At 45.3% G+C, this 21994-nt stretch overlaps 1 protein-coding gene across 2 annotated transcripts in view; it reads right to left on the reverse strand.

The window, feature by feature from the left end:
- KCNMB4 (potassium calcium-activated channel subfamily M regulatory beta subunit 4) overlaps positions 1-21994 on the reverse strand; it is a 71560-nt gene that overhangs the window by 26890 nt on the left and 22676 nt on the right. The window contains exons 2-3 of one of the 2 annotated variants that reach the window (XM_062202074.1): positions 14660-14787; positions 11378-11417 (exon numbers count right to left, since the gene is read on the reverse strand). In XM_062202074.1, coding sequence (XP_062058058.1) covers positions 11378-11417; positions 14660-14787 — 168 coding nt within the window. The remainder of the gene's footprint in view (positions 1-11377; positions 11418-14659; positions 14788-21994) is intronic. The other variant, XM_062202073.1, reaches the window with a different exon arrangement.

Consider the following 21994-nt stretch of genomic DNA (forward strand, 5'->3'; position numbering starts at 1 on the left):
CACCAAGCTCTTTCTGGCCCTGGAACATCTGCAGGCCATGATGGTGCCCCCTTTTGATGTATCTACCCCGTCACGTTTCACCCAGCTGCCTCTTGCACATCCGCTAGATGCACGCAGACAATTCTTCGAAATCCCCTGCCCTGCTACATCATCTCCCAGAAGCACCCTAGGTTTTTCCTTGATAGCATTTACGCAACTTGGTAATCATGCTGAGGTTGTGACTACAGACCATATGCTCCACGAAGGCGGAGCTGATGTCTATTGTTTGGTTGTCGTAGGTTTTATTTCCCTGCTGTTTTATTTCCGATTCTTCATGCCTGGCACATAATTCAACAGCAGAAGAGGAAGCTGGAATAGGAAGAGAGCAACCTTTCTTCTATTAATCCAGGACTGTGACGAGACCAAGTAGATGCTTAAACAATACAAAACCAAACCTAGTGTGGTGTGAAGATGGACAAGAGACTGACCACGTCTGAAAGATCCATTAAAGATCGCTGCAACCTCTGGATGAGGGCCTGAACTGAGGCAGTGACTGGTAGTGGGTGAGTTCAGGAGACTGAACCGGTGGTATGGCAGGATTTGTTCATTTGATGGGGGAGGGAGAGAGAGAAAGCGGGGTGTGTGTGTGTCTGCTCTGTGCACTCTTTGAACCTCTGTCCACTCAGATGCATAAAGCAAAATACTAAAAGGTAAACCTGGAGGCGGGCATTTGGCCTAGAGGTTAAGATGTTGCCTGGGACACCTGCATCTCCTATCAGGTGCCTGGACTAGAGTCCCAGCTTTCCTCTTGATCCCAGCTTCCTCCTAATGCACAGCCCAGGAGGCAGCTGGTAATGGCTCAGGTGGTTAGATTCCTGCCACACACGTGCGAGACCTGGACAGGAGTTTCTGGCTCCTTGCTTCAGTCTGGCCCAGTCCTGGCTGTTGTGAACATCTGGGGAGTGAATCAGCAGATGGGAAATATCTCTGTGTCTCTATCTTCCAAATGAATAAAATAAATAGATGCTTAAAAATTTGTAAAGAAAAACCTGTATAGAAAAATACTATACTCTTGGCCGGCGCAGCAGCTCAATAGGCTAATCCTCCGCCTGCGGCGCTGGCACCCCGGGTTCTAGTCCTGGTTGAGGCACCGGATTCTGTCCTGGTTGCCCCTCCTCCAGGCCAGCTCTCTGCTGTGGCCCAGGAGTGCAGTAGAGGATGGCCCAAGTGCTTGGGCCCTGCACCCCATGGAGACCAGGAGAAGCACCTGGCTCCTGCCTTTGGATCAGCACGGTGCGCCAGCCGCAGCACGCTGGCTGCGGCGGCCATTAGAGGGTGAACCAACGGTAAAAGGAAGACCTTTCTCTCTCTCTCTCTCACTGTCCACTCTGCCTGTTAAAAAAAAAAATACTATACTCTCCATACATGAAAGAGTTCAAAAAATAAAGATCACTGACTCTCTCCCACCCTCAGAAGCAAAGGGAACCGCAGACTGAGTAACGATCCTCCAGGCGCCCGCCGTCTCCCTGCGAAGCCAGGGAAAGCACAATGAAGAACTGTATGAAGAGACTGAGACTACAAAGAGGCTTTCTGGTAATAGAATAGGGATTGCAAAATATACTTGGTACAGGCGCGTAAGAGAAGGGGAAGAAATGGTATAAGGAGGGCAAGTGCCACCTTATCTGTATACAAAGGGCAAAAAATACATCTGTGAGTCTGTGAACCCCGACGTTGAGAAAAGCAAAGAAACCCATGCATGAACCAGTCCTTGCCGTGAGGGTCCCACAGCACCTCTGCAGCACCCTTCCTGAGTGGGGAGAGGGCCAACCACATGGGTGCTGACCCCCAAGGCAGCTGCGGCTGCTCTGGCCCCTGGAGACTCTGCTCCTGCCTCAACAAGGTTAGAGAGTAGAAAGCTAGGACTCCACCCATCTTTGTCTTCGATTTTTAAAACATCATCTTTTTTCTTGAAAGTGGAAACTTCTTGGTAACCATTCTCCCTAATTTCCTGCATCTGTGCGAAGTGTAAAGGTTACTTTAAATATAAAAGTTCATCTTACCCAGAGCAGCTGGGAGTCGTTACAGTAAGTCTATTTTCATTTCCTATTTAGCAGTAGTAAGAGTACTCCGAGTAGATGGCACGAGGGAGCTGCCATTTTTCACACCTCCAAACAGCACTGCTGTTGCCTCTCACATATGTCGTGATGCAGGAGCCAAGCTCCCAACTCCTGCTTTCCCAGAGTCGCTTCAAAGTCCTGCCTGGAGCATGGCTGGGCTGGGAAAAACCCCACTTCTGCCTACACCCAGTGGTTTGGGACTGGGGTCCAGTCTGAAGGAGATAAGATGGGCTATCATCTACTGTATAAAGGTGACATCACGGGGATCCACGACATAAGAAGAGAGACACATTTGGTATCTGTGCCACCCCCTTCCCCTCACAGGGCTTCTAAAGCCCGGTCAATTCCTGAGTCCTGGGGTCAAAGAAGCATCTTTGGTAATCACTGGAAGCCCCTTTCCACCACACCTGAGTCTGTGCAAAGGAGGTGGCTCTTGGAGGGAGGGGCCGGGTTATCAGAGAAACCAACCCTGTGGTCAGTGGGAGAGGACTTCCAGCACTGGCCCCTGACCTCTACAGAGGGAGGGGCTGGGAACTGAGCCAATCACCACTGGCCCATGATGCCTGGGAAATGTGGCTCCATACAAAGCCTCTGAGCGACTGCATCAGGGAGCACACTGAGTACAGGAAGGGTGGGGCCCTGCAGCAGGTGCCTTGACTGATACACACCTTCCATTTGGCTGTCCTGGGGGTGTTTCTCTTATGATAAACTGGTGACAGCAAGTAAAGCATTTCCCTGAATTCTGCGAGCCACTCTGAGAAAACATCACACCTGAGGAGGAGAGTAAACTAGAGGTTGAGGGTGCGTTTGGTACAGCAGTCAGGTCACCATTTGGGAAGCCCCCATCCCATAGTAGAATCCCAGTATTCAAGTCCCAGCTACTCTGCTTCTGATCTGGTTTCCTGCTAATGCACACCCTAGGAGGCAGCATGTAGGTCTCTGCCACCCACAAGAGAGACCAGGATGGAGTTCCAGGCTCTTCATTTGGCCTGACCCAGTCATGGCTGCTGTGGCTATCTGGAGAGTGAAGCAGCAGATGGAAGATCTCTCTTTCTCTTTCACATAAAATGAAAATATAATAAATGAAGATTTTAACGGAGGTATAAACACGGGGTAGATATCTGAGAAGTTGATAGCTGAGAAGCTATGAGTCTTAGGGGCTGAGCCTTGGGACTGGGGGATCTGATGCTGGGTCCAGACAGATGATGCCAGAGTTGAATAGTAGGATACTAGCTGGTGTCTGGAGAGAACTGAAGAACGGCGTGGTGTGGGGTCCTCTAACCCCACCCAACACTCACACACACACACACATGCACACACGCACACACACGGTATCCAAAGTATTCTGAGAGTGCAGAAGAACAGTTTCCTTGCAGTCTCTAACAGTTCTCACTATTCTGGAGGATCAGTCCTGGATTGGGCACAGAGGATATTCAGAATGAATGTCCTCACAGGAAGCCTTTTACAACACTGTTTTCCCTCAGCGGGGCACAAAGTGAAATGTATTAAGATGATCACTGTGGGGGCTGGTGCTGTGGCATAGCAGGTGAAGCCGCCGCCTGCAGTGCTGGCATCCCATATGGGCCCTGGTTCAAGTCCCGGCTGCTCCACTTCTGATCCTGCTCTCTGCTATGGCCTGGGAAAGCAGTGGAAGATGGCCAGAGCCCCTGCACCCACATGGGGACACCCAGAAGAAGCTCCTGGCTCCTGGATTTGGATCAGCGCAGCTCCAGCCATTGCAGCCATCTGGGCAGTGAACCAGCAGATGGATGACCTCTCTCTCTCTCTGCCTCTGCCTCTCTGTAACTCTGCCTTTCAAATAAATTAATAAATCTTTAAAAAAAAAGAAAAAAGAAAAAGATGATCACTGGCCGGTCAGGACTACAGGCAGCAGGGGGCACCTTCTAGGCCTCCACCTGCAGGCTCAAGCTCACCCACAGTCGGAAACCAGTGCCTGGGCCAGGACACAGGGCTTCCAGGGGCACTGGGTTCAAGCAGTACCAGAGTGGGCACAGTATCAAGCGGTCCTCATTGCTGGTGCCTGGTCCCTGTCACCAAGCTCCCACTGCAGAGAAAGAACTCTCCCTACTTCTTCAGCTTTTTACTTCATCCTGTTTCATTTTCTTCAGGGCATATTTTCCATTTTTTCAGTATTTACTGTATTCATTCAGTATTACTCAATTTTACTTGAAATGTCAATTTTAACCTATACATTCAATTTCTGTCTTTCTCAGCAGTTTTAGCAGCAGGCTCATTTATCTATATCCATTCCCGCTTCCCTCTCCATTACTCACTTCCTCCCCCAACTTCTTTCTAGTGGTAAATTCTTATCTTATTCTAATAGCCTCCTGTGGCAAGAACACACCATGAGGTGGAGCTTGCTAACACACTTAGAAATGTTCCATACACTGCTGGTGACTGTAGGTGTGTACTGGACAGCAGATCTCGGGAGCTCATTTATCTCACGTGGCTGACACTTCATGCCTTCGGTTAGTAACTGCCCACTTCCCTTCCCCAAGCCCTGGCAACCACGCCACTGTACACTCTGTCTATGAACTCGGCTGTTTCAGCTCTCTCATTGAATGAATCAGTCAGTGTTGGTCTTTCTGGAGCTGGCTTCCTTCACGTTGCATGATGTCCTCGAGGTGCAGGCACATGGCTGCAGATTGCAGTCTGTCTTTCCTTTCCTTCCTTCCTTTGTTCTTTACTTGCTTCTCTCCTTAGTCCCCTACACCCTTCCTCCCTCCCTCCCTCCCTTCCTTCTCTTTTGGAATACCCCCAAGATATGTAGGTAAACCATAGGCTGCACTGGAAGGGTTACGTATCAGATACTTCCTTTTTTTTCCCCCTTTGAAGGTACAGACAGGTTTGCCCTTCATGGAGTTCTTGCTCCTAAAAAATTTGGGGCCGGCGCCGTGGCTTAACAGGCTAATCCTCCGCCTTGCGGCGCCAGCACACCAGGTTCTAGTCCCAGTCGGGGTACCGATCCTGTCCCGGTTGCTCCTCTTCCAGGCCAGCTCTCTGCTGTGGCCAGGGAGTGCAGTGGAGGATGGCCCAAGTGCTTGGGCCCTGCACCCCATGGGAGACCAGGAGAAGCACCTGGCTCCTGCCATCGGAACAGTGCGGTGCGCCGGCCGCAGCACGCTACCGCGGCGGCCATTGGAGGGTGAACCAACGGCAAAAAGGAAGACCTTTCTCTCTGTCTCCCTCTACTGTCCACTCTGCCTGTCAAAAAAAAAAAAATTTGATGTTCTCCATTGGACAATGACATATGAGAAATGTTCCAAAAATTTTTCCTTCTTTTTTTAAAAGAAATGATATTGTGCTGTGTGTATCTGCCGCATTTTGTTTATTCATTCATCTGTCCATAGACATTCAAGCTGTTTCACACCTTGGCTTTTGTGAATAGTGCTGAAATGAACAAGGGGTGTGAACAACGCTTAAGATCCTGCCCTCCAGTCTTCTGAATGAACATCCAGGTGTGGGGTTGCTGGCTCTTGTTATAATTCTACTTTGAACTTTTTCAGGACCCTCCATGCTGTCTTCCAGAGTAGCTGAGCCACTGTGCATTGCCCCCAGCAGTATGCAAGGGTCCCAATTTCTCCATAACCTTCCCATCACTCACTGTCTTCTGGTAATTTTGATAATATCTACCCTGCCAGGTAGGAGGTGATAGCTCATTGTGGTTTTGGTTTGCATTTTTCTGGTGATTACTGATGTAGAGTAATATTTCATATGCCTTTTGGCCATTTCTATCTTTATTTCAGAGAAATGTCTATTGAACTCCTTAGCCCATTTTTAAATCAGGTTATTAGTCTTTTTAGTATAAAATTATAGGACTTCTTTATATATTTTGGTTACTAACACCTTATCAAATATATCGTCTGCAACTACCTTCCCCATCCTATAGGTTGCCTTTTCACTCTGTTGAGTATTTACTTTGCTATACACTATTGAGTTTGATGCAGTCCATGGCAAACTTCTTGAATGAGTAGTCTGTATTTCCTAATGTCTCCATATTCTTTATTTTTTGCAAGCATTTTGTACATTTTTAAAAATTATTTGAAAGGTAGAGTTACAGATAGAGAGAGGAAGAGACAAAGAGAAAGGTCTTTCATTCTCCATCTGCTGGTTCACTCCTCAAATGGCTGCAAATGGCCAGGGCTGAGCCAATCAGAAGCCAGAAGCCAGGAGCCAGGAGCTTATTCTGGGTCTCCCCCACGGATGCAGGGGCCCAAGGACTTGGGCCATCTTCCATTGCTTTCCCACGCCATAAGCAGAGAGCTGGATAGAAAGAGAAGCAGCCAGGGCTGGTGCCATGGCTCACTTGGTTAATCCTCCGCCTGCAGAGCTGGCATCCCACGTGGGTGCCGGTTCTAGTCCCGGTTGCTCCTCTTCCAGTCCAGCTCTCTGCTGTGACCCGGGAAGGCAGTGGAGGAGGGCCCAAGTGCTTGGGCCCTGCACCTGTATGGGAGACCAGGAGGAAGCACCTGGCTCCTGCCTTTGGATCAGCACAGCACTGGCCATAGCGACCATTTGAGGGGTGAACCAACAGAAGGAAGACCTTTCTCTCTGTCTCTCCCTCTCACTGTGTGTAACTCTACCTCTCAAATAAATAAAGAATGCAATTAAAAAAAAGAAAGAAAGAAAGAGGAGCAGCCAGGACATAAACTGGTGCCCACATGGATGCCAGCACCACAGGTGGAGGCTTAGCCTATTATGCCAAAGCACCGGTCCCCTGCCTCCACTTCTCCTCTCAGCTTGATATAAAATGTTTTCTCCCCCTGGACTCTAACCTGGTACCCAGACTGCTTTCACCACGACCACTGCAGACTGCTACGTATCCAGAACAATCACTTCTCAGGATCCTCCTTGACCTCCGCCTTCGCCTTGCAACACCTTCTTCAAGATGCTCTTCTCTTGACCCTCCTCACCCTGTGGCCACTTTTGCTCCACCTCCTTCCGTTGGTAGCTTATGTGTGAACGACCATCCCCCCCCCCCCATTCAGTTAGAATTCCTCTTCCTCCCTCTTCTCCCAGGATGCCTTCTCTCTGCTTCAACAGCAGCCTTCAAGCACTGCCAGGGACTCCCAGATCCGTTACCACTGCTCCCGACCGCCTCCTCCTGAACCAAACGCATGCATTTCTCACTCTTTCAAAGCCTCTCATGGATACGAGTCCTTTAAAGACTCGAGGGCTGCATGGTCCTTTCCCCATCACTTACACTCTAGGTCCTACGGACACCAACTTCACAGTGTACTTCCAATACTGGCACTGCCCTGTGACTACGTCTCCTACCTCTACTCCCATGAAGGCCCTCACACTCCCTTGGCAGGGCCAGCAGATGGTGAAGGGAAGGAGCTTTGGGAATCAGACTAATTGGACTCCAGTTCTTTCATTTAACAGCTGTGTGCATCAGGCAAATTCTTTATCTGTTAAATGAGGCTGCTATTTGAGATATTATAAGAAATAGGCTGATCAAAAATAACATGTCATTCAGAATGGTTGGTACATGGTAGTCACGCAAAAAAAAAAAAAAAAAAAAAAAAAAAAAAAAAACACTTTTTTTCCACTCACTCTTCTTCTTCCTTCTTACCCTTAACCCATCATCCCCATCCAGTTCACATTCAGCTTTCACACCAGTTGCTTTCTAAATCAAGATCAAAAGATCTTTCTTGATCTCAATTCTGGGCTTAAAAAACCTTTTCACGGCCAGTGTTGGGACATTGGCAATCCATACTGGAGTGCCAGTTCAAGTCCCAACCTTTCTGCCTTTGTTCCAGCTCTCTGCTAATGTACTTGGAAAGACAGCAGAAGATGGCCGAAGTACTTGGGCCCCTGCCACCCATGTCGGAGACCAGGATGGAGTTCCTGGCTCCTGACTTCAGCCTGATCCAAACCTGGGTACTGCAGCCATTTAGGGAGTGAACCAGTGGATGGAATGTCTCTTTCTCTCACTTCTATTCCCTCTCACTATCTCTATATTGCTATGTATTTCAAATAAATAAAAATATTTTTAAAAACTTCAAACAGTTTCACTGAAATCTAACCCCAGAGGGCTGGCATTGTGACACATCAGGTTAAGTCATCACTTGTGATACCAGCATCCCATGTGGGTACCAGTTTGAGTCCCAGCTGCTCCACTTCCAATCCAGCTCCCTGTGATTGCGCCTGGAAATGCACCAGAAGTTGGCCTTAGTACTTGGGCCCACACATGTGGGAGACCTGGATGAAGCTCCTGGATCCTAGTTTCAGTCTGGCCCAACCCCAGTCGCTGTGGCCATTTGTAGAGTAAACCAGCAGATGGAAGATCTCTCTGCAACTTTGCCTTTAAATTAAATAAATAAGTAAATCTTTAAAAAAAGAAAAGGAATCTAACCCCAAGCTACCTTTCCAGTTTACAAACTTATCATTCCTTGTTCTACACCCTTTTTCTCTAAGGTATCATACATTGTCAAGTCTTGGTTTCTCTGTTGCAGTCCCCCCCCACCCCACCCCCATTATTCAAGGTCTTCCCGTTTTCTTTCTAGCTGAAAAAATTTGTTTATATTGCATATGCCTCTGTCTCTACCAATAACTCCTAATTCCTTAGACACAAAGAACCTCCCCCTTATAAATTTGGCACATTGTATTCATTTCTTACTAACTGGAAACTAATCATTGCACTGGGTGCTATGGCTAAAAAGACACAGACTGACCCACACCCTTAACAAGTGTACCACCTCCCAAAAAGACAAATATCATATGTTTTCCCTGATTTAGGGTAACTAATAGGGTTCCAAAAATGTAACATATAAGAGTGAAATGGATATTTTGAGATTTGATGATTGTTTATAGCTCTTGTCACTACTGCTGAGGAACAGTGTTTTTTTCCTTCATATTATTTGTTGGAGTCTTTACTTAGTGTAGTGTTAATCTTAGGAGTAGAAAATAAACTGAAAGTAGATCATTGTAAAAATTAAAGAGAGGTAATAAGAGAGGAGGAAAGGTAGGAGTGTGGGTGGGAGAGAGGGTAAGGTGGGAAGTATCAATGTCCCTAAATCTGTACACATGAAATACATGAAATTTGTATACCTTAAATAAAATTTTAAAAAATAAAGTGTCATGGCTGATCAGGAAGAAGGGCATGCAAGCAATACCGGTAAAGGGTTATCGGGGGAAGGAAAGAGGGGTGGCTCCAGATCCTGGGCTTATACCAAAGTCTTTCAGATCAGTTTTTTAAGTGTTAATGCCCAGACTCAGTCATCAGAGACTCAAATGTATGTAGTGTGCGGTATGGTTTTAAAAGCTCCTCTAGCAACTAAACAAAGTGACCGTTGCCAACGTCTGGGACACAGCTGCACACAGGAGACCCACACTGTAGCTGGCACTTCTGACTGTTCCACAACACCCTGTCCCTTTTCTTCTCCCTTCCCAAATCTACATGATTTAGGCACACTGTCCTATCCCCAACTCATGGTAGATTCTGATTGTTCTTTCTTGTGACTGGTTTAGGTACAGGCAAAGGAACTCATCTTGAACAAGGACACATGAGGGAAGGTTGACAGTGAGAAGCTAGGAAGAGGTTTCCTTCCTAATCCTAAGAAAAACATCCCAGAAAAGATAGGTTCTTCCTGCCTGTGGACATTGCTATGTTTACTGTGACATCAAGAACTACAGAAGCCACATTGAAACCCTGAAGAGGGCCATTTGAGGTAGAATTGAGATCTGGAAAGGAGCGGGGTTCTTGTTGACTCCATCTGAGTCACTGCATCAAGCAACCTTGGTAATAGTCCACCTGTGCATTTACTGAAGTGTTAAACAACAAATTTCCTAATTGTTTACCCTAATTTGAGTTATAATTCTGTTTACCTGCAAGAGAAAGCATCACAACTAATACACAATTGAACCACACTTGAGGATCAAGGCATGCAGATGAGATCTGAGGAGAATCTTCAGCAAGACAGTCAAGAAGCAGGAGACACACAAACTATCCCTATTTGCTGATGAGATGATTCTAAACATAGGAAACCCAAAAGACTCCACAAAGAAACCATTGGAACTTATAAAAGAGTTTAGTAAAGTAGCAGGATATAAAATCAACACACAAATATCAATAGCCTTCATATACACAGACAATGCCATACTGAGAAAGAACTTCTAAGATCAATCCCATTCACAATAGCTACAAAAAAATGTAAATGCCTTGGAATAAATTTAGCCACGGACATCAAAGATCTCTACAATGAAAATTACAAACATTAAAGAAAGAAATAGAAGACATAAAAAAGTGGGAAAATCTTTCATGCTCATGGATTGGAGGAATCAACATCTTCAAAATGTCCATACTACCGATTGCAATTTATAGATTCAATGTAAAACTAATCAAAATGCCAACAACATTCTTCTCAGATCTAGAAAAAATAATGCTAAAATTCATATGGAAACATAACAGACCCTGAATAGCTAAAGCAATCTTAAACAACACAAACAAAGCTGGAGGCATCACAATACCAGATCTCAAGACATACTACAGGGCAGTTATCAAAACAGCCTGGCATTGGCACAAAAACAGACATGTAGACCAATAGGCAGAATAGAAACCCCAGAAATAAATCCACGCATCTACAACCAACTTATCTTTGACAAAGGAGCAAAAATCAACTCCTGGAGCCAAGACAATCTCTTCAACAAATGGTGCTGGGAAAACTGGATCTCTATATGCAAAAGTATGAAACAAGACCCCTAACTCACACCTTATACAAAAATTTACTCAAAATGGATCAGAGACCTAAATCTACAACATGATACCATCAAATTATCAGAGAACACTGGGGAAACCCTATAAGACACTGGCATAGGGAAAGACTTCATGGAAAAGACCCCAGAAGCATGGGCAATCAAAGCCAAAATTAACAACTTGAATTACATCAAACTGAGAAGTTCTGCACTGCAAAAGAAATACTCAGCAAGGTGAAGAGGCAACCAACAGAATGGGAGAAAATATTTGCAAACAATACAACTGACAAAGGACTAATTTCGAAAATCTATAAAGAACTCAAGAAACTCAACAACAACAAAACAAACAATCCAATTAAGAAATGGGCAAAGGAACTGAACAGACATTTCTCAAGAGAGGAAATTCAAATGGTCAATAGACACATGAAAAAATGCTCAGGATCACTAGCCATCAGGGAACTACAAATCAAAACCACAATGAGGTTTCACCTCACCCCTGTCAAAATGGCCCACTTACAGAAATCAACAAACAACAAATGCTGGCAAGGATGTAGGGAGGGTACCTTAATCCACTGTTGGTGGGAATGTAAACTGGTACAGCCACTGTGGAAGACAATATGGAGACATCTCAGAAAGTTGAATTCAGACCTACCATATGATCCAGCCATCCCACTCCTGGCAATTTATCCAAAGGAAATGAAATCAACATATTAAAGAGTGATCTGTACCCCCATGTTCATTTCAGCTCAATTTATAATAACTAAGATGTGGAATCAACCAACGTGTCCATCAACTGAAGACTGGCTAAAGAAATTATGGTACAAATGGAATATTACACAGCAGTTAAAAAAAGAAATCTTGTTATTTGCAACAAAATGGATACAACAGGAAACTATCATACTTAGTGAAATAAGCCAGTCACAAAAGGACAAATACCATCTGGTCTTTCTGATCTGTGATAACTAATAGAGTACTTAAAATGTAATCTGTAGGAGTGAAACTGACACTTTGAGATGCCAGGAGTTTGAACAGCCCTTGCCTTAACTGTCGGGAAATGATGTTTTTCTTGTTTGTTTTTGCTCTTTACTTTTTTTTTCTTCATATTAATCAGTGAACTCTCTATCTGGTATAGGGTTAATCTTATGAGTATAAAAATTAACTGAAAATTTATCTCTGTAAAAAATAAGAATGGGAAAGGGAAAGGAAGGAGGAAGAAAGAGGGTAGTATGAGTGAGAGGAGAGTTGGGGGGAACAAGCATGTTCCCAAACCTGTATATATTAAATACATAAAGTTGTATGCCTTAAACAAAAGTTAAAATGTTAAAAAAGAAGCAGGAGACACACACGAGAAAAGCCATGGAGATAAAGGTATGAACTATTCTGGGTACTGCACATAGCTCGGAATGGAGCCTGCAAACAGTCAGTGCAGGGAGATGAGGCTTGCAAGGTGGTGTTCTGGGTTAGAGCCTGAGAAGTGTTATGGGCTGTGGGAGATAACAAATGGCCACACATTCTTCATAGCTCCTCCTATGAAGGGGCTGAGTCTATTCAACATGCTGTTAATCTGGCTGGCTTCATGACTTTCTCTGATCAATAGAGTATGTCAGAAGTGATGGTACTTGAACTCCAGAGCTGAGGCCTGCCTCTTTTGGATGCTGCTCTGAGAGTATCAGGCTATAAGGGAGGAGGTCAAATGTACTGAAGAAGAAAGCCCAGACTGAGAAGAACAGAGGTGCCTCGGTGAATAGCCAGCACCAACTGCTAGGCATGTGAAGGGGAGGCCATTTGGACCACGTAGACCAGCTAATGCTCAGAATCACAAGAAATAACGCTGTTGTAGCAAGCCACAAGATTTAGCACAGTTTGTAATGGAGGAACAGGTATCTAATACATAGGTCATGCCAAGATGCTCAGACTTTGTTCTGAAAACTATGAAGAGAAACCTGATTAGACTCACATTGGTAGAGAGACTGCCTTGGCAGCAGCATGGAAAATGACCACATAGGGTTGTATGGAGGTGCAAGGACTTGTTAGAAGACTCATGGCAGCGAAATGGCCTTTTTTTTTTTTTTTTTTTTTTGACAGGCAGAGTGGACAGTGAGAGAGAGATAGAGAGAGAAAGGTCTTCCTTTTTGCTGTTGGTTCACCCTCCAATGGCCGCCGCGGTAGGCGCGCTGCGGCCGGCACACCGCGCTGATCCGAAGCCAGGAGCCAAGTACTTCTCCTGGTCTCCCATGGGGTGCAGGGCCCAGGCACTTGGGCCATCCTCCACTGCACTCCCTGGCCACAGCAGAGAGCTGGCCTGGAAGAGGGGCAACCGGGACAGGATCGGTGCCCCGACCGGGACTAGAACCCGGTGTGCCGGCACCGCAAGGCGGAGGATTAGCCTACTGAGCCGCGGCGCTGGCCGGAATGGCCTTTTTTTTAAAAATGTATTTATTTATTTTAAAGTCAGAGTTACACAGGGAGAGGAGAGGCAGAGAGAGAGAGAGAGAGAAAGAGAGAGAGGTCTTCCATCCACTGGTTCACTCCCCAATTGGCCGCAGCAGCAGGAGCTGTGCTGATGTGAAGCCAGGAGCCAGGAGCTTCCTTCAGGTCTCCCACATGGGTGCAGGGCCCAAGTGCTTGAGCCATCTTCTACTTCTTTCCCAGGCCATAACAGAGAGCTGGATGGGAAGTGGAGCAGCTGGGTCTTGAACTGGCACCCACGAGGGATGCCGGCGCTTCAGGCAAGAGCGTTAACCAGCTGCACCACAGCACTGGCCCCAAAATGGCCTTTTGGAATAGCAGTTAAGAGGCTGCTTGGAATACTACTCCTATATCAGAGTGCCTGGCCTTGAATCCTGGCTCTTATCTAGATTCTAGTTTCTGCTGATACACATTCTGGGAGGTAGCAGGTGATGGTTCTAGTACTTGGGTCCCTGCCATCTGCGTGGGAGACCAGGACTGAGTTCCCAGCTCCTGGCTTTGGCCTGGCCCAGCCCTGGCCATTAACAGCATTTAGGAAGTGACCTGACCAGCAGATGGGAGATCTCTGTTTTTTACACAAACACACTCTTACAATAACAGAACTGAGAAATAGTGTAGATCTGAACTAAGAAGATACAGAAAAGTCATTTTAGAGGCAAAAACATGATAATGAATGTATTCATTACATTAAAGAGAGCAAAGAAAAAAATGAGAATTACTGCAAGGATTCTGGCTTTGGCAAATGAGTGAATAATAGTGCCATTCACTAAGAGGGAGATTATGGGAGGAAAAGAAGGTTTGATATAACTGTGGAATATCCAGGTGGAGATGTACAGCATGGAGTTTTGAATACTCAACAACTGATTGGTGAATAAATTGCTATGATTCAGCGGGTCAGGTGCTGAAGTGGTGCAGTCCAAAGAACTGTCTGTATATCATTTATATGGCTATAACTTGACTAGCCTCTACATTAAATAAAGTTTTAATAATATGAATTCGTTGTATTGACGTTTCAGAAGAGAAAAGATAGGATTCATTAAGTCCCAAAATTCTGGCAAATCTGTTCATTTTTAGCTTCCGCTCATTCATCTGTAATTCTTGGGGCGTGTGACTAGTATATAATGTTCCTCCCTAAAAGCATTGTCATTCCCTCATGCATCCAAAGGGCGAGCTCCCTCGCTCTCTTTTCTTGTCCTGCAGATTCTTGACATACCTTCTCGCCTATAAAGCAAGAAGGCGTTTCCCTAACTATACACTAGAAAGAACTAAGACTATGTCATACATTTCATAAAGTAGATACAATCTAAGGTCCATCAGAGTAACCAACTACAGAGGCTACAAGCAATTTTAACACACACATGTAAATATTGACTTACCTTTGATATTGATTAAAATAGCAAGTAAATGGCTGGGAACCAATCTCATCTTTCCAGTACTGTTGCCAATTCATGACATTTTCCAAGTTCTTCTGATTTTCTCTCTTACAGGGAGGAATATAGGAGCACTAACAAAACAGAACACAGAAAATAAACCTATTATTCAACAAAATACTGGAATGTGGGACTGGTGGGAAGGTGTAGATGCAGAGGGACCATAGCCCTGGTTGGCACTGGGGCACATCTCAGTGGCACGAGTGTGCCAAAGCTATCGCCATCTTTAACCATGGTTTTCCCCAATGCCACCTATCAGCTCCCAATGCCACGATCCAAGCAGGGAGAAGAGCCAAAAAGTGGCCCAACCACCATGCCTCTGGCAAGACCCAACTCAAAGTCCATCTTCACTCATTCCAAGCAGCTTGGTGGGCACTGCCCATCAAGACCCATGGCCATGGGCGTGTCACTCATGGCCTTGGTCACTCAGCTTCGAGTCCATTTTTCTACAGATGACATTAAGAAGACACTGAATCTAATTTAGATCTACCTAATTTTTAAATACAACCAAATTGAAAGTGTTCCACTATATTTCAAATTTCCAATTTGGCACAATGACAGAAAATGTTCCAATAACAAAAATACAGCAAAAAATAATCTTCACTCATGAGAAAATTAAAGACAGTTTTACAAACAATGAGTTACAATCTAATAGCAAACTAAAAGCAAAACATACTCTCTCCTTTTGGGACCTGACAGTCAATAGAGGGACTCTTCCCCCGCTCCCCAAAACCCCCCAAATGTTACATTTCTTTCTCCAATTCCACTTTTGACTGATGTCAAGTCCCCAGCTCTTTTCCAGGTACCGTTCTCAACCCACTGAAGTTCAAGTTTTGTTTTCTTAAAACTCTCTGAAAACAAAACAGAAAATTTCCTAACAAGTACAGAATATTTTGCTAACTGACGCCTTTTCTCCGCTGTGCCGCTGACAAAGCAGTTCTCTTAAAGGGAATCTGTTACTCTAAGCAATAGATTCAGCAGAATCAGAAAACCATTTTGAACTCCAGATGTGAAAATGAGCCCTTAGCATTCAAATACATTTTCTCCAACGTAGCCTTTTATAGGGTGATTCTTTTTTTTCAAGATCAGTTCTTTGAGAGGCAGAGTTACAGATGGAGAGACAAAGAGAGTCTTCCAACTGCTGCTTCACCCCCAGACGGCCACAATGCCAGAGCTGGGTCTATTGGAAGTCAGGAGCTTCTTCCAGTCTCCCACGTGGATGCAGGGCCCAAGCACTAGGGTCATCTGCTGCTACTTTCCCAGGCGCATTAGCAGGGAACTGGATCAGAAGTGGAAGCAGGCCGGCGCCGTGGCTTAACAGGCTAATCCTCTACCTTGCGGCGCTGGCATACTGGGTTCTAGTCCCAGTTGGGGCGCCGGATTCTATCCCGGTTGCCCCTCTTCCAGGCCAGCTCTCTGCTACGGCCTGGGAAGGCAGTGGAGGATGACCCAAGTCATTGGGCCCTGCACCCGCGTGGGAGACCAGGAGAAGCACCTGGCTCCTGGCTTCGGGCGCCGGCCACAGCGGCCGTTGGAGGGTGAACCAACGGCAAAAAGGAAGACCTTTCTCTCTGTCTCTCTCTCTCACTATCCACTCTGCCTGTCAAAAAAAAAAAAAAAAAAAAAGAAGTGGAAGCAGCTGGGACATGAGTCAGGGCCCATATGGGATGCCGGAGCTGCAGGTGGAGCCTTAGCCTACTACACCATGGCACCGGTCCCATATGTAGCCTTTTATAATGATGATGAAGATGACACCAGCTTATATTTATGAGCATTCACAATACGCCATTTACTGTAATAAATGGGGAACAGAACTGACATACTTCTTACAGCAACCCTAGAGTGATCTCCATTTTACAGATGCGGAAACTAAGATTTTTGTGGGCTCCAGAACCAGGTGTAGATTCTTGATTTTAGCACATTCTACTCTCAGATATTTTACCAAGATGTCCAATATTAAGGTGCAGGGGAAAAAAAATACACCAGGGCTGGGGTTTTGGGGCAGTGGGTTAAGCCACTACCTGCCACGCCAGCATCCTATATCGGATCGTGGTTGAGTCCTGGCTGCTCCGCTTCCAATCCAGCTCCCTGCTATTGGCCTAGGAAAGCAGCAGAAGACAGTCTAAGTGCTTGGACCCCTGCCACCCATGAGGGCCTACTGGATAGAGGTCCAGGCTGCTGGTTTGACATGGCCCAGCCCCAGCTGTTGCAGCCATTTGGGAAGTGAACCAATGTATGGAAGATCTCTCTCTTCCCCCTCCTCTGTCTCTCTCTGCTCTGTTGCTCCGCCTTTCAAGTAGATGAAAATAAAACAACATTCTTAAAAAATTAAAACTTGTTAGCATGATGTGCAAAGCTGTTTATGATCTGAGGCTGCCTGCTCTCACCCTCACATCATCCTGGGAAGCAGCAATACTGAATCACTAGCTCCCCAAATCTGCCCCGTGCCATCACACCTACCTGTCTGGCACAGACTGCTCTTTTTAATGCCCTTTCCCCCTTACTCCCTTTCTTTCCAGATTCAGATCCAAGGTTACCTATCTAGAGGCGCGTTCTCTTTCCTGTCCACAACTAAGTGTTCCTCAATCGTGCTGCCCTGGGAATCACAGCCCAAGGTATCACGGCTGGAATCACACAGTATACTTGTATGCTTTAGGGCCACCTGCCTGATTGGCTAGCAAGTTAACAAGAAGGACTGCTCTTCTTCCTTTCCTATGCCTTCACACACAGCACTCTGAGAGTACTTCAAAAAGGTCCTGCGGAGGGCCGGCGCTGCAACATGGTGGGCAAAGCCGCCACGTGCAGTGCCAGCATCTCACATGGGCACCGGTTCAAGTCCCAGCTGCTCCACTTCCGATCCAGCTCTCTGCTATGGCCTGAGGAAGCAGCAGAAGATGACCCAAGTCCTTGGGACCCTGTACCCGTGTGGGAGACCAGAAAGAAGCCCCTGGCTCCTGTTTTCAGATCAGTGCAGCTCTGGCCATTGTGGCCAGCTGGGAAGTAAACCAGCAGATGGAAAACTTCTTTCTCTGCTCTGCCTCTCTGTAACTCTATCTTTCAAATAAATTAATAAATCCTAAAAAAAAAAAAAGTCCTGGGAAATGGAATGAAAAGATTAATTAATTTTGATGCAAAAAACTGTGAATTCCATCCATAAGAGGCGTCTTGGGAAATGCACACTATGAAAAAACTATGATTGAACTTGATATTTTTGCATCAGAATAAACTTACCTTTACAATTTTCATTTTTCAAAACAATTATTTTTTTATTTAAGAGACAGAGAGAGATCTTTCATTCACTGGTTCACTCCCTAAATGCCCACAACAGCTGGGGCTGGGCCAGGCCAAAGCCAGCTGAGAACCCAATTCAGGTATCCCACGTAGTGGCAAAGATCCAAGTATTCAAGCCCTCACCTACTGCCTCCCAGGTGCACATTAGCAGGAAGCTGGGTCAGAAGCAGAATAGCAAGGACTCAAGCCTGGCATTCCCTTGTGGGACTCCAGTGTCCCAGGTGGCGACTTAATCCATGTTCCAAACTCCTACCCCCACTCCCCCATACATATTTTAATTCCATTTTCCACGACCTTTTTGAAATACACTCATGTTTAGTAGTGAACTTTCAAAAATGTGAGTTGAATTGATTAAAAGTAACACACTTAAGTAGGTACATTTTTATTCAAGATGATGAAGCTATTTTTCAGTGGTTAAATGCTTTTAAAAACATGTAAATGATGACATATTTTAAATTTTAGTATATTTGGTTATTCTCTATTTCACATCATGCAAATACCATCTTAATGATTAAATCACTGAATATTTTTATCCTGTGTGCATACAGCCTCACTTCAAGTCAATTTCAGCTGAGAGACATTTACGGTGTCACCATTTTTAAATTTGCTTTATTTTTTAATTGACAGATACAACCACATGTACTTATTGTGTACAACGTGATGTTCTGAAGTAAAAACGCATCATGGAATGACTTCATTTTGCTAATTAACATATTTTTTGCTTCTATAAACCATGTTGCAATAAGTAACTTTAGTCACATGATCATTCAAAGCAGTGTTCTAGAGAAAGAACTAGGAATTCAGCCACACAAACTCCTGTTTTTCTAGGCTGTTCAAGCCTGACTGTTTTGCAGGCTCCATAACAGCTCTACCATGAATCTCCCTCCTTTGGTTGGCCAGAAATAGTAATCTATATCATCTCATCCCCACCCCTACCACTATCATCATCATCATGCTAATTTTTTTTTTTTTTGACAGGCAGAGTGGACAGTGAGAGAGATAGACAGAGAGAAAGGTCTTCCTTTGCCGTTGGTTCACCCTCCAATGGCCGCCGCGGCCGGTGCGCTGCAGCTGGCGCACTGTACTGATCCAAAAGCAGGAGCTAGGTGCTTCTCCTGATCTCCCATGCCGGTGCAGGGCCCAAGCACTTGGGCCATCCTCCACTGCATTCCCTGGCCACAGCAGAGAGCTGGACTGGAAGAGGAGCAACCGGGACAGAATCCGGCGCCCTGACCGGGACTAGAACCCGATGTACCGGTGCCGCAAGGTGGAGGATTAGCCTATTGAGCCACGGCGCCGGCCCATCATGTTAATATTTATTGACTCCATGTCTCACTAATCCAAATGAGCAAGTGTAATAAGCACCCTCATAACATAAATGAGGAATCTCCAGGAGAGAGGGGCTTGAGAAAATTTCGAAAGTCACAATGGCAGGTGGACAAGTTGGGATTCAGATGCTGGTGTGTTCTTAACGACTGCTCCACACTGCCTTCCCCATCTCTATCTCTAGGTCTTGCTAGTGTTCTGCGTAGCTCCCTGGCTTGCCCTGCCCTCTGCACCCCTCTCTTGGAGACCCAGTGCAGTGCTTCCATTGGAGGAGAACAGGTGTCGTCCTGCTGAGGACTGATGTGCCGAGGTGGGCTGTGGAGGTCCTTTGTTTCCTTGGTACAACCTCAGACAAAACATTCTGAGCCTTTTCTTGTTCCCTCCTGCTTCAATTTGGCTTCAGAGCTGGTTTCGGGTGCCGCGGATGCAATTTCACTGAGCTGCATTTATAGACACGATGCCTTTGATCACGGAGGACAATGAGCGTTCCCTTGGACAGACTTCTTTTTACATTCTGACCTATTTTGTTTTGCATTTGCAAAGGCAACATTGCCCAACTTCCAATATCACTACCGCCCCAACAACCTTCCCCAGTCCGGGGTGTCTGCTGTTTCAACTGGATGACATCATTTTCTTTAAAAAGTTGGAAGAAAAACAGGCATTGAGAAGATATATTTGTATAATATCTATTTTTTAGAAAAAAAAATGGTTGGGCTTTTGCATTCATGAACAAAGTTGATGGACTGACAGAGGCTATGCTGAATTCAATAACATAAAGGATTCCAATGACTTTGTAAGTCACTGTCATCACTTGAATGTGGGATGTTTGATTACACTTAGTACTTATTTTTCCATTATCTTAAGGTCAGTTAAGATTTATAATAGCTTTTTTTTCAGCCTACCACAATGGAGATATATATATATATATATATATATTTTGACAGGCAGAGTTAGACAGAGAGAGAGAGACAGAGAGAAAGGTCTTCCTTTTTTCCATTGGTTCACCCCCCAAATGGCCGCCATGGCTGGCGTGCTGTGGCCAGCACTGCGCCAATCCGAAGCCAGGAGCCAGGTGCTTCCTTCTGGTCTCCCATGTGAGTGCAGGGCTCAAGCACAAGGATATATTTTTGATAGAACCTCCCAGAGGTTCTATTAAAATGCCAGTTTCTTTCTTTACTTCACTTGGTTAGGAAGGGTGGCAATGAAAAACAACCCTAGCACGGGTTTAGTTGACTAAATTATTTACGAATAAATTTGGTTAGAAAATGAATTCTTCAAACATTGTCTTCCAGAACACAAGATTAATTACATTTTATATCACACACTCTCGTTTTCTGAAATCCTATAAGAAAACTCTGGGTCAGCCACACTTTGTAACTTCATGATATTTTTAATATAAACAATCAGAAAGCACCATGGAATTAAAAAGTACAAACTCTTACAAAGCCTGCAGTGAGCCATTTATGAACTTTACAGTGTTTCCAGCGCACACACACATCCACGAGTAGACACAGAGGCCTCATGAATGTAGGGTAATTGCAGAAACACGAAATTAAACATCAGCTGAAAAACTGAATTCCACCACAGGTGGTTCTAGAATGCTAAATGAAAACAATCTTACAGAAGCAGCTGAAGGTCAAGTAAATGGCTTAGGAAATGTGAACAGCAAAACTGACAACAGGAAAAGCTAAAATGAGCTGTCTGGTGAGAGCAGGCTAAACATAAAGACGTGTGCCCACCCCAGCATAGTGTCCAAGTAGGCGCCACAGACCACCAGGATGGCTTGTCACAAAGATTCATGATCCTGGAAGTCTCACACACATAGCTCTCCTGCTGCCTTGGAATGACAGATTTTCAGAACTGATAACCCATTCTTGATTGTGAGTACTGACAGGATACAAAGATTAGACATCAGTCACTCCCTACCTCTTCCTCTCCACCTCTCTAGGAAGGTGCAAAACAGAAGTAGTAGCACATTCACAAAGTGCTTTGTGGGTAAAAAAAAAACAGAGTAAGAGAGGCCAGCGTTGTAGGGCAGTGGGTTAAGCCACTGCTTGGGCGGACAGAACCCCATATCGTGGTGCAGGTTTGAGTCTTGGCTACTATGCTTCCAATTCACCTCCTTGCCAATGCACCCGGGAAAGCAGTTGACGATGGGCCAAGTACTCTCCACCCCAAGTGCCTCTGCCTTTCAGATTAATACATCATTTTTTTTTAAGAAAAGAGGATAAGAATATTTTGACTTTCAGGATATGAGAGAGCTTCACAGCACTGATGACTTTTGATTTTCATAGCTTCTCATAGAATGGGTTGGAAGGTGACATTCCAAGAAGTGCAACGTGCAAAGACTGTGTACAGATGTTCCAGAAAGACTGAGTCATCTACTGTGCTTGCAGGATACGGGCACGCCGATGGTACTGGAAAAGACCCAAATGCTCTGCCCAGCTACTCACCAAACCATTGCTCCTCCCTCCTGAAAGGCTACTGTGAAAAGCTGCTCACTGCCTCTGGGAAGGCACTGCCACCCACCCACCCACCCATGCACAGCTCTCTCAGTCAGAATCGACTATCCTATGTTGGTACTACATCTGCACTTGTGTAATTTAATAATATTCATCTAACTTCTAATTTCAGGCAGACTGCTAAAGTTGGTGATGTTACTAA

The sequence above is a fragment of the Lepus europaeus genome, chromosome 10 (assembly GCF_033115175.1).
Source record: "Lepus europaeus isolate LE1 chromosome 10, mLepTim1.pri, whole genome shotgun sequence".
Lineage (NCBI taxonomy): Eukaryota > Metazoa > Chordata > Mammalia > Lagomorpha > Leporidae > Lepus > Lepus europaeus.